Source organism: Sander vitreus, chromosome 12 (genome assembly GCF_031162955.1).
Source record: "Sander vitreus isolate 19-12246 chromosome 12, sanVit1, whole genome shotgun sequence".
Taxonomy (NCBI): Eukaryota; Metazoa; Chordata; class Actinopteri; order Perciformes; family Percidae; genus Sander; species Sander vitreus.
In genome coordinates, this window is record NC_135866.1 from 27,910,774 (window position 1) to 27,923,201 (window position 12,428).

The 12,428-nt window shown below is 41.9% G+C and overlaps 1 protein-coding gene across 1 annotated transcript in view; it reads left to right on the forward strand.

Annotated features, from left to right (window-relative positions):
• Window positions 1–345: 345 nt before the first annotated feature.
• Window positions 346–12,428, forward strand: part of LOC144526124 (ADAMTS-like protein 2) — a 28,725-nt gene continuing 16,642 nt past the window's right edge. Inside the window, exons 1-6 of the mRNA XM_078263339.1 lie at window positions 346–363; window positions 1,517–1,620; window positions 7,902–7,977; window positions 9,145–9,247; window positions 10,417–10,562; window positions 10,750–10,873. Coding sequence (XP_078119465.1) covers window positions 346–363; window positions 1,517–1,620; window positions 7,902–7,977; window positions 9,145–9,247; window positions 10,417–10,562; window positions 10,750–10,873 — 571 coding nt within the window. The remainder of the gene's footprint in view (window positions 364–1,516; window positions 1,621–7,901; window positions 7,978–9,144; window positions 9,248–10,416; window positions 10,563–10,749; window positions 10,874–12,428) is intronic.

The window sequence follows — 12,428 nt, forward strand, 5'->3', positions numbered from 1 at the left end:
CAGCGGTTTAAAAAAAATGATTTTTCCGATTCAAATCGATCTTCATTTGAATGATCCAATATCGATTCATACAAACCTGATATCAATCTCTCCAGAGGCTCTGTTTTAAAGCTAGAGTTAAAATATTGGTATCCTATGAGCCTATGATCTAAGAAATCCATGTCATGCTAAATAACGCTCCAAAGTTAAGCTTGATTTATGGTTCCGCGGAGGCTCCACGCAGAGCTTTTGCTGTAGCCTACGTAAGTGGCCTGATGTTTACACTTGTGCGTTGGTGTGTGCGTCAAGCCGGCGTGTGTGTGTGTGGGGAGTGGGTGGTAGAGCGAGGGAGAAAGTGAGAGAGTGATGGCGATTATCTTCAAAGTGAGTACCGACTCTAGAGTCCTAGTGAGAGAAACAAAGTGTCTCCCCTGTGCTTTCTGACCACGGTGGGAAATCTGTAGCAGGAAAAGTTAACCCTCTCCTTGATTTCATGTTGTTTATGGAGAAGGAGAACCAGGAAATGACTCGGGGCACGTCAGGCTACGGGCGGCGTGCACATTTTTTTTTTTGCAGGGTGGTAGGGGAAGACTCATCCCTGATTGGCTTGCCCTGACATTCTTACCCTAACCATAACCAATCCCACTCCTCTTGCCTAAACCTAACCAACCCAACCAGAGCAGGCAATGAGTACTAGCCATTTAGAGATGAGTTCCTTAATGAATATTCATGAGTCTTCCTCTATCACCCTGCAAAAAAAAAATGTTGCATGCGGCGTAGGGTCCGGCGTGCGATATTGTTTTTCCCACTATGGCCACGCCAAGACCCGCCCTTTAATAGCTACTATTGGCCAGGCGTCCATGCTTACGCAAGGTAACGTAACCCGATTTGTACAGGTCCTATCACCTGACCAATCGGCTATCCTAACCTCAACCACTCGAGGTCAATGCCTAACCCCAACCAATCGGGCTGCTATTAAAGGGCGGGTCTTGGCGTGTCCATAGTGGGAAGCATTTGTTTTGCGTCCGGCGTAGGTTCGAGTCTCCACGTACCTACGTACGTAGCAACGGCGTAGATTCTACGATGAAGTATAAATCAAGCTTTAGGCTCAGTTTTGGCAAGGGGAAAACGGCCATGGCCATTTTCACAGATGTATGGCTTTAGGTTTACCGTCTCTGCATCACACCCTCTGCAATAAAGAAAGGACTTGTTCTGTCTCTTTGTAACTGGTTAGGGGTCATTTTTCAACAACATTAATACATTTTTAAATGCACCAGGTTAAATGTTTTTTTGGGTACAATTTCCAGCATTAGTTCTCTGAAAATCTCTTTCATGTCCAAGCTGAATTGGTATAGTATCTGTAATGTCCCTGATCGAAACGATAATTAACCAAAACTGAAAATCAGATTGAATCGGTACCTTGTGAATTGAAATCAAATTGATTCAGGAAATCAGTGGCGATACCCAGCCCTTCTTATTGGAGCAACACCTCTCTCTAGTGAAAATTTTTTGACTGTTCTATTATGTTTTCTCCCAGGAGGAGCTGTTTCAGTGGTGGGGAGAGTGGTCCAGTTGGTCCTCTTGTTCCAGGAGCTGTGGAGGAGGAGTGAGGAGTCAGGAGAGACACTGTCTCATACAGAGGTAGTGTGTTCAAAAAACTATATGGTTGCATACACACATATGTATAATGGGACAAGTATTTCTATGTTACTCTTCTTTCTTAAAGTGCTCATATTATGCTTTTTGGCTTTTTCCCTTTCCTTTATCATGTTATATATCTTTTTTGTGCACGTAATCGGTTTACAAAGTGAAAAAGCCCAAAGTCCCCCCCCCAAAGGGACTTACCATCTCCAACAGAAAACACTGTTCACAAACTGCTCCAAACAGCTCTATTGTAGTCCAGCCTTTACTTCAGAGACAAACGTGCGTCACTTTGTAATACACGTTATAATGCTCGCCTAGCTGCTAGGATGGCACGCCCTCATACTCTGCTTCTGACTGGCTAGTAGTCCTTACCTAGGTACTGTCAGGGCACGCCCTCATACTCTGCTTCCGACTGGCTAGTAGTCCTTACCTAGGTACTGTCAGGGCACGCCTCATACTCTGCTTCTGACTGGCTAGTAGTCCTTACCTAGGTACTGTCAGGGCACACCCTCATACTCTGCTTCTGACTGGCTAGTAGTCCTTACCTAATTACTGAGCATGTGCGACTCCCAACAAAGATGGAACAGAAGTGAGATGTCTCACTCTGTAGCTAAAACAGAGAGCTCAACACACAGGGTGAAAAGAGGAGCTGCAGCAATGTGCAGTACGACAAAAATATGGTGTTTTTTGAAAATCAAACCATGTAAACTTATTCTGGTACAACCTCTAAATACAATTATGACCCTGAAAATGAGCATAATATGAGCACTTTAATATTTTGGTTTGTACTAGGGGTGGGAATGACAGGGTATCTTACGATACAATAATATCACTAAACAGCAATTCAAATATATAGCTAGACAATCCTATAATGATATATCACAATATCAGTCTAACTATGAATAGAAAATGCCCGTGAAAAGGTTAAGTGCAGGTTTTCTGTCTTTATTCACTGCGAGTCCAAACTGTTAGAACAGTTTTTCAGTCTGTAAATTAAAACAACTTAAACGTGGCTGGGGCATCTGACTGCTGTCTACCATCTCGTTGAAAACCTCTTCCTCTTCGGCTCGTTAACTTATGTTCAAGTTTAGCTTTAGCCACCTTTTATCTAGTATTTTTTTTTTTTTTGCAAGAAAAAACATGAACGTTATGTTTATTTTGTGTTTATTACCAGTGTATTAAATGTTGTAAGTTACATATGACCAAAATAAACTAAACTAAACCTCGAGGAGCCATGAAGCAGCAACACTGTGAGCAGGGGAATCTATTTATTTTATTAATTAAAATATCTTTATCATCTTGGGCTTTTTAGAAAACACGGATCGTCATTTCTCACCATTTTCTGACAGTTTATAGACCAAACAACTAATCGATTAATCGAGAAAATAATCGACAGATTAATCGACCAATGAAAATAATCGTTAGTTGCAGCCCTAGCACAGTTAGAACTGCTGTGCGCACTTATGCACACAGCAAAAACACACTGGAAGAATGAGTAGAGACATGGCCGTATAGTAGGAGGGAAGTTAGGTAGAGCGTTGATAGAATGTGTGTTTGTAGCCATCTTGTTACCTTTGACCTCCCGTCAGACTTGCGGAATGTCTGTCAACCAAGATTAACGCCACTGTGCCCCCACTGTTGGCCCTCATCCCCCACCTCCCCCTTTCTTTCTTCCGTCTTTCTTCTTCTCCTTCCCATTTTCTTCTCTCATGTCTGTCCCTTTCCATTTTTTTGTATACCCTTTTTCTCTCAACTCCAATTCTTTTATTTTCACATTCTTCTCCTCTTCTTACTCCATGCCCTGTGCACCTCCTCCCCATTTCCCCTGCTTTTTTCCTCCCTCCTCTTCCTCTTCCTCTCCTGCTTTACCCTCATCACCTTCTACCAATTAGATGTGACACTCTCACATAGTGACCTCCCGCTCACCTCTTCCTGCGGTCTCTCCTGCTTTACCGTCTAAACAGTGTAGGAGGATGGGCTGAAGAAAGAGAGACACAGATAGACAGACAGAGGAGGTGTATGCGGGGGTGCAGTTAACACGGTAATGAAAGACAGATGCATGAACTCCATGCTGGACTCCTGTAGGTCCTTCCCAACACACACAGAATTAGGATCATGTTAACCATAAACTACAGCACTCTAAGACAGATTTTCCTTGGTACATCTGTTGCAAACACATGTTAGTTGTTGCGAAATCTTGCAAACTTGTGAAGTTCTGAGACCCTTGAGATGTGCTTCCATCAGCTTGTTAAAAAGTGAATAAAGCGGTCCTTACTGCTTCTACAGTCAAAAAACACATTCAAGGGCACCTGGGTAGCTCACCCGGTGGGGCGTGCGCACGTGTAGCGGTTCACTCCTCCACGCAGCGGCCGCGGGTTCGACTCTGACCTGCGGCCCTTTGCTGCATGTCATTCCCTCTCTCTCTCCCCTTTCATGTCTTCAGCTGTCCTATAAATAATAAGGGCCTATAAATGCCCCAAAGAGTATCTAAAAAAAGAAACACATTCAAGTTGTAAGTGTTTTTCAGAGTCAGCTAATGTTGATCACATGTCTTGTTTCCTCTGCAGACATACTGTAAATGTAGGAACTTAGTAGTCACACAACCACAATATGACGTTCGTACCTCACAATGTCCACTTTTGAATAGGGCTGGGTATCGCCAATGATTTATCAATCCGATTCCGATTCACAGGGTCCCAATTTGATTATATTTCCGATTTGATTCAATATCAGTTAGGTTAGGGAAATTTCAGTTACAATACCAATTTTGCTTGGATATAAAAGAAATTCTCAGAGAACTTATGCTGTAAATTGAAGAAGCAACGCTCAAATACTTTTTTATAATGTACCAGGTTAATGTTTACCTGGTTACCAGGTTAATTTTTACTTTATGAATCGATATCAGATCACTCAAACAAAGAAGGTTCTGAGTGTGAAGTGGGGTGACATGAAGAGGGGCGGCAGTAGCTCAGTCCGTGGGGACTTGGTTTGGGTAACCCAGTAGAAGTCCCCGTGTGGACCAGGTATGGAGTGCGCACTGGCAGTTGGCGAAAGCACCAGTCTGCCTCCTGGGCACTGCCGATGTTCCCCTGTGCAAGTCATCAAACCTCCCAAAGTAGTTTTTTTTTAAGTGGTAGAGCAGTTCTAGCCTGGCTCTGCCATCCTACGTACTTCCGCTCAATTTTCATTTCCCTTCAGTACTCCGTCTGGGTTTGCGGTATATTCTTGGGTTTTCTCCGGTCAAATATTTGTAGGTCCAATCAGCGAACAGAGGGAGTGGCTGAGAACGATGACGTTGAGGACGTGCACTAGAAAGATGCGAGCGAAGCCATTCGGTCCGTTGTGGCAGCAATGCTGCCGAATATCCAGAAGTTAAAGCCCGAGCAAGAACAATCTTTGCTGAGTTTTGTTGGTGGCCATGATGTTGTGGCCCTCCTCTCCACGGGGTTCGGGAAAAGTTTGATTTTCCAGCTCGCTCCATTAGTGGTGAAGGAGATGGCTAAGGCTAACGCTAGCGATACTAATGCTAAATATAAGCCGATAGTTGTTGTCAGTCTCCCCTCTTGTTGCACAAGCGCATGACATACGTCACAACCAAACGTTAACGATTGGTTATGGCAGATCCAAAGTGGCTCTGGGCAAATCCAATAGTTTTAAACTTCAACAGAGTACCCGCCTTCAAGGAAGTTAACACTTGTTAATGGAGAGTGGCCAGACTCTCTGTACAAATGAAATGTACGAGAGTCTGGTAGGACCAGGCTAGAGCAGTTCCTGGTTAATGTCAGTTTGAGTCTGTTACCAGCTTTTTGAGCAAGGGGGATTAGGGAGAGAGCGAAATAAGGTATATTATGATTGTGCCAGTGTTGTAGTCAAGACCACCTAAGATTTAGGTCCTAAACCGAGACCAAGTCATCACCAAGTGCAAGACTTTGAGGGGTTGAGACCAAGTCAAGACCAAGACTTTGAGGGATTGAGACCGAGTCAAGACCAAGACCAGACCACTTTCTTTGGCGTGTGTGTTAAAGCGTAACTCTCGCCAAAATGCAACCTAGGGTCTTTTTGTGAATGTACCCGAGTCAAACTTTCGTTTAAAAGCATATTTAGGACGGAATCGCCACTTTTAAGATTTACTGTATTCTCGTTTTTCGGTCAAATGGCCTTTTGAATGGGAGTGCTAGGGACACTTTGATGCTAGCCTCAAAATAGCTATTTTTAAAACACTAAGAAGGCTCGACACAACATGAGACTTTGCTCAAAGTATCACCAGGGGCTCTACACCTTAACGAAATGACAACATTGTTTGTGTACCCAGAGTTTACTAAAAAGAAGGTTTTGAACAACTCACCGTAGCTCTTGTTGTTTCCAGCTGCAGCCATTTTATCAGTCAAAAACAATCAATTTCCGAATGCAACATAACAGGGAGGAGAGTAAAGACGGAAAACTCGTAAAGCTTAGTTCCATATAAATGCACGGATTATTTCTTGTTTTGTCGTTATTGAAAAACAATATTGACCTCGTAGTTGAAAAAAGGAGCCTCACATGGAGTCCATTCATTCACATTCAGATATCAACTCGTTTTGACTGCCGAGGTGGTAGCGGCCGGAAACAACAACTGCTAACGTGAGTTGTTCAAAACCTTCTTTTTAGTAAACTCTGGGAACACAAACAATGTTGTCATTTCGTTAAGGTGTAGAGCCCCTGGTGATACTTTGAGCAAAGTCTCATGTTGTGTCGAGCCTTCTTAGTGTTTTAAAAATAGATATTTTGATGCTAGCATAAAAGTGCCCCTAGCACTGCCATTCAAAAGGCCATTTGACCAAAAAACGAGAATAGGGTAAATCTTAAAAGTGGCGATTCCGTCCTAAATATGCTTTTAAACGAAAGTTTGACTCGGGTACATTCACAAAAAGACCCTAGGTTGCGTTTTGGCGAGAGTTACGCTTTAAGGGGGAGAACAGTAACAAATTTCAAATTAGAAATTATTATTAAGTTATTGGTTGCATTTGAAGCAGGAAGTTTTACATCCAATCACAGTAATGCTGTTAACACATACAATTAGACAATGCACAGGCAACTTAGTGATATCCCTGCAGTTGTGGTCTTGACCGGTCTTGAAATAAAATCCTGAGTCCTCTGAGTAAAAATGGGGTCGATTCCGAGACGAGACCTTCAAAAAGTGGTCTTGAGACCAAGAGCGATCTTGAGTACTACAACACTGGATTGTGCAGTGATTGATTTAGACAATGTTCGCAGCCTACCTCTTCCTCTAGATATGAGTGGTATTATCTTTTTTATTAAATCTAAGCTAACTCAAGGAACTGCTGAGAAGTGGTTGGAAAGCAGCCTTTATAGAATGAAGTGCTTCTCACTTGGAAAAATGGAGTGCTGCAACAAAAGGAAGGTAGAATTTACGGCTAAAAAAACAAAATATTTAACAAGTGATGGTTATGAATGTGGTGGTAGTTAGTAGTTTGAGACAGTAATGGGGATAACATTAGAATTAGTCAGAATGAAGCACTTTGAATGTGTCTGAGAAGTGTATATAAGTACTGTTTGCTCATGGTGACAGCTGCTATAACAATTCATTACGGATACATACTCCCTTTTTATTATGAGCACTAAATGTCAGTGAATCACAAAGTAGTGTTTATTCCACAAAGAAATAGTAATGGGGGAGATGTCAAGTAAAGCAGTGTGTGGGCATAATTGTCTGTATACCAGAAGAATGGTTTTGGATAAAGATGGTTGTGGATGGTTCTCCCTGTTCTTTTCTTCACCCTGGTTTCATACATTTCTTTCTTCTTTTTGACTAAATAGTGCAGTTATTTTAGAAGTGTAGCCTTGAAATTAAGCAACATTTTATCACCCAACCTGTAAGAGTCTTTTTTTTTTTTAAAACAAAAACAGTGGCATAATAGAGTTCCAACAACTACACACGCACATACATAAACGTGTGTAGACAGATCATCGTAACATTAATTGCTTTTCACATACGTATAGTGTAAATCAAGTATACACAAAGTATACAATACCAGTGATCTTTGTTAGTTAATGTTCATGGTATATTTGCCAAGGGTAAGTTCATAATAGATAAAGTACTAACGCATCATGAGTTACCGGTTTCATACATTTCTAGGCCATCACCCTCTCTCTGTGATACTGGAATGAAAGTGTTGGATGCAAAGCTGAAGACATTGGCAATATATTATTTTATGCATCTTGTGTGTTGTCCATGTAATACAGTGTATTAACCATGTTGTATTCTGTGTCTGTCTCAGGCTGTCCACCACCCAGAATGTAAACAGCTCATATTGTGTTGGCTCTCCTAAACAGTACCAGCTCTGTCCAGACCAGGTATGAGGCTACAATTATATTGATACTATACGGATTCATTCTCTGTTAAGTCCTTAAGAACACAGAGGGTAATGCAGTGGTTCCCAAACTGGTGGGGGGGGGGTGTTGGCACAGATACTAAATATAAATAGATGATGCATGGTTCTGCTGCACTGCTAGCAAAGCATGGACAAGTTTGTGAAAGGACTGCTGGGTAAACGTGAAGCAGACGATGAAGCTACACCAAACACCTGCTATGCCGCGCCCTGCTATGCCCTGTTACACCCTGCTACGCTCTGCAGTGCCCTGCTACGTCCTGCTATGCTTTTGTTCCATTATCTTTATTATAACTATTATTGCCATTGTTCATCACACCCCAACCGGCACCATCAGACACCGCCTACCAAGAGCCTGGGTCTGTCTGTCTGAGGTTTCTCCCTAAAAGGGAGTTCTTCCCACCACCCGAGGTTTCTTCCTAAAAGGAGGTTTTCCTCGCCACTGTCGCACTAAATGCTTGCTCTTGGGGGAATTACTGGAATTGTTGGGTCTTTGGAAATTATAGAGTGTGGTCTAGACCTACTCTCTCTGTAAAGTGTCCTGAGATAACTCTTGTTATGATTTGATACTATGAATAAAATGGAATTGAATTGAAACAGCTCCACAACTACCAAAACAACGGCAAGAAAATATGTATCGGTGCCCACAATTTCCCAGTCAAATCCCATTGTGTCTCATTGACTATCCCTTCGCGGAGAGAAACAGCTGATTGGTGCGCACTCCTCTCTCTTTCTCTATCTGTCTCTCTCTCCCCTTCGCGGAGAAACAGCTGATCTCAATTCAGAGGGGTTTTATTGGCATGGAAAACAGACGTTTACATCGCCAAAGCACGTGTGAAATAAAACAAATATGTGCATTAAAAAAAAAGTAACTATCTACTAGCCTAAACATTGCAACATTGTAATCAAATATGTATCAATGTAAATAGGTTAAGTTTAACTATTATAAACATATAGGCCTATATATTCAGATTTTATCCACAAAAGTGGGGCCTGCTGAAAAAGTTTGGGAACCACAGGGCTAATGGAAGAACCTAGTAAAAAACCAACAAACTCAACCCTGTGAGCTGCAGGTATCCTTTTCCAGATGTGTTTGTGTATATTGTGTTGTGTGTGTTTTGTGTTTTTGAAGCCCTGTCCCAGCCCAAGTGTGAGCTTCAAACAGCACCAGTGTTCCCAATTCAATTCTAAAGCATTTGGAAGAAGATACTATCAGTGGATACCTCTTTACCCAGGTATAATATCAAATCTATTAGTCTTTGTACCCGTTTTTTTTTGTCTGTCTGTCTGTTTTCTGTCTGTCTGTCTGTCAGGTATCAATCTTTAACACAGTCTATGGAAACCACAATGCCTTGGTGTGGCCTCTCTCCATGCTCTTTCAGCTGTCTATACTGGCCATTAACATTCACAACCTGGCTGTTGTCCTTTCTTGAATAAATTAAATTGTTGTGTGAAAGATCGAGTTTACTCATCTACCACTTTAGATTATTTGAGTTTATCTGTTTATCTATCATACTTTCTGAAAATATGCCAGACTTAGCCAGAAAGGATCATTTTCATCTGTAGTCAGGCAATAGTTAAAAGCACAGACGTTATAATAAAGCATTGAAAATACAATCAATGATAAAAAGCCGGGGGGAAAAAAGCAGAAACAAACAGCCTGCACTACAGAGAGACAAGAGAGACATCTCTTAGGACACACATAATCAATTACAGACACCATTACAACACAATGTAAAGTAGGAGCAGCTCTTACTCTATGCATAATAATGACAAAAAAGACAACGAACAACACAAGTTTCTCTTAATGTTGTAGAGAAGGACTGATAGTTGGCACAGTTTCTTAGGTAAGTCGTTCCAATCCTGGGAGGCTCTGACAGAAAAAGCAGATTGGCCAAAACTACTTTGTCTCCTCGGAGTAAGACGATCTCCTCTGGTTCCAAAAAGTGAAGAAACGGTAGCACATCTCCTCATCTCAAGTTCCCTAAGTTAAGGAAGACAAAATACTGTCGAAGAAGGCTTTGTGTCGAAACGTGTCAGCGTTGATTTATTGTGATGTGAGCCTAATTAAACAAGTGAAATGATTTGAAATGAAAGGATTTTGTCCTCCTTAACTTGAGACGTGCCACCTTTTCTTTACTTTTTGGAACATGCCTATTAGATTTTGGGGTCAGCACTCCACTGAGAATCTCCATTGTTGAAGCGCAAACTCCTTTTTCATCTCAATCTCCTTTAGTTGTTGCTCTTGTAGTAGTTAAAGCCGTACTAGGCAACTTTGCACTTGGGCAATCCCAAATGATAACCACATGTAACTAATTGAATTTTGTAGACGTCATTGCAAAGAATCCTATATTATGATGTCATTAAAGTAAATGTCATTTTAAATATGTAATTTCCTGTGTAGCTGATTACATCAGCATCTCCAATAAGCCCTGTGACCTGCAGTGTACAACCATCAGCGGTGAGCGACAGTTGCTAGTTCCTGCCCACGATGGTACATTCTGCCGCGATGCCAAATACCATGGAGTCTGTATAGAGGGAATATGTCAGGTAACCCAACAAGAAAAATATGTGATTTTATTTTTCTGGAAGAATTACTTATACAAAATGATTTTTTTTTTTTTTTTTTTACTTTTAACAAATGTTTCTGTGTCTTCAGATGAGAGAAATCCACTGCGTGGATGAGTGAAGCCTCTAAATAACTAACTCTTCATTTTCAATTTCTCTTCTCCTCCAGCCTGTAGGTTGTGATGGAGAACTGTACAGCAGTAAGACAGTAGACAGATGCGGAGTATGTGGAGGCAACGGGACATCTTGCCAGCGCATCTCTGGATCATACAGGAAGGCACTCGCACAGTTAGGTAACACACACACAAACACACATGTAGACAGATGTGCATACGAGTATAAATTTCATTATTCTCGAGTTAAGTTACCCAGTGTTGAATTTGGTTACAATGGCACAACAACACTACATATGCTGGATCAACATTTCTATTCCACTTATCAGTCAGCCGTTGCCTTTTGAAGGTAGCCTGGTTGACACCAGACCCTTCTCAGTTGTAACTGAGAGTGGGTCTGGGGAAGGTTCATTCATTTCCAAAGAGGCGTCACCAACGGATACCTCTGGGTGCAATTGGATAGTCCTTCAACCAATCAGACCAACGATCCGGGTGACGTAGCAGCTACAGCGGCATCAACGGGTTGCTGCGCTTCGGTGGCCGTCATGTTGAATGTAAACAAAAAGCTGCTTGCTGTCGCTGTGCTATCGTCATCGTGTAAAGCCCGCCTCAACGGTTGTGATTGGTGCCTCGATTTGGAAAAATTGGAAATGAGCTTGAATGTGCTCTTGGCCAGACTGACTGGCAGAGCAAATCTCAAATTTGCCGGAAGTTCGTCAGGGTTTTCCCAGGTTATTTTGAAGGTTTTCTGGGCCTTCAGCAACACTTCTCATCAAAATCAAACTGTAATTAATTATTGTAGAATGTCTTGACATAGAAGCCTGGAACATAGACTGTAAAAATAATGGACAAAGCTTCCGGGCCTGAAAAGTGAAGCCAATGCGGAAGTGCCTTAAACCTGCATTCTATCTAATTTCCAGCAGGGGGCGACGCCACTGGCTCCAAAAGAAGTCTGTCTCTATAGAAGTCAATTGGAAAATGACCCCACTTCTCACTTGATTTATTACCTCAGTAAACATTTCATATTGAGTTTATGGTCTCAATCGCTAGTTTCAAGTCTTCGTCAATACAGCATGATGTTCATTTAGTTAATTATGGTCACATTTATTTTAAAATAGACAATAAAGCAGGGGATGCTTTAGGGGTGTGGTTACACACCGACCTGTCAATCATGACAGAGGCTTAGCAATGCTAACCATCACACTACATTAAAACAGTACATTAAAATAGACCTGAACTTGTTTTTGGGTGTTGTCCGTGTTTTAGTCTTAAACTTTGGCCCTCTCGCCGTGTGTTATCACTTCAGCAAAGTTCACTGGAACATTTTGGTCACCTAAAAATGTCTTGTTCAGTGTTCTGCCAAACAAGCTAGTGTTAGCTGGTAATTTAAGGGATAGTTTGCCGGTTTTCTGTTCTGTCTTACGTGCAGATGAATGGCGGCAGTACCTGGAGGTCTGTGTTCTCCGCTGGATGACTCGCTTCAAAATCAGCAACTTGTCCTCATTTAGCGTTTAGCTTAGCGCAGAGCCTTTGCAACCATAAACAACACTGGTTAAGCAGCGTCATCCTCCCCAGCTCCACGCACTTGGCAAAAATCATCACATCCGGTTGCAAAAAACCAAGATGGCTTTTTTTTCAGGCACACACACACACACACACACACACACACACACACACACACACACACACACACACACACACACACACACATACAGAGTACACTAATGTTAACAGT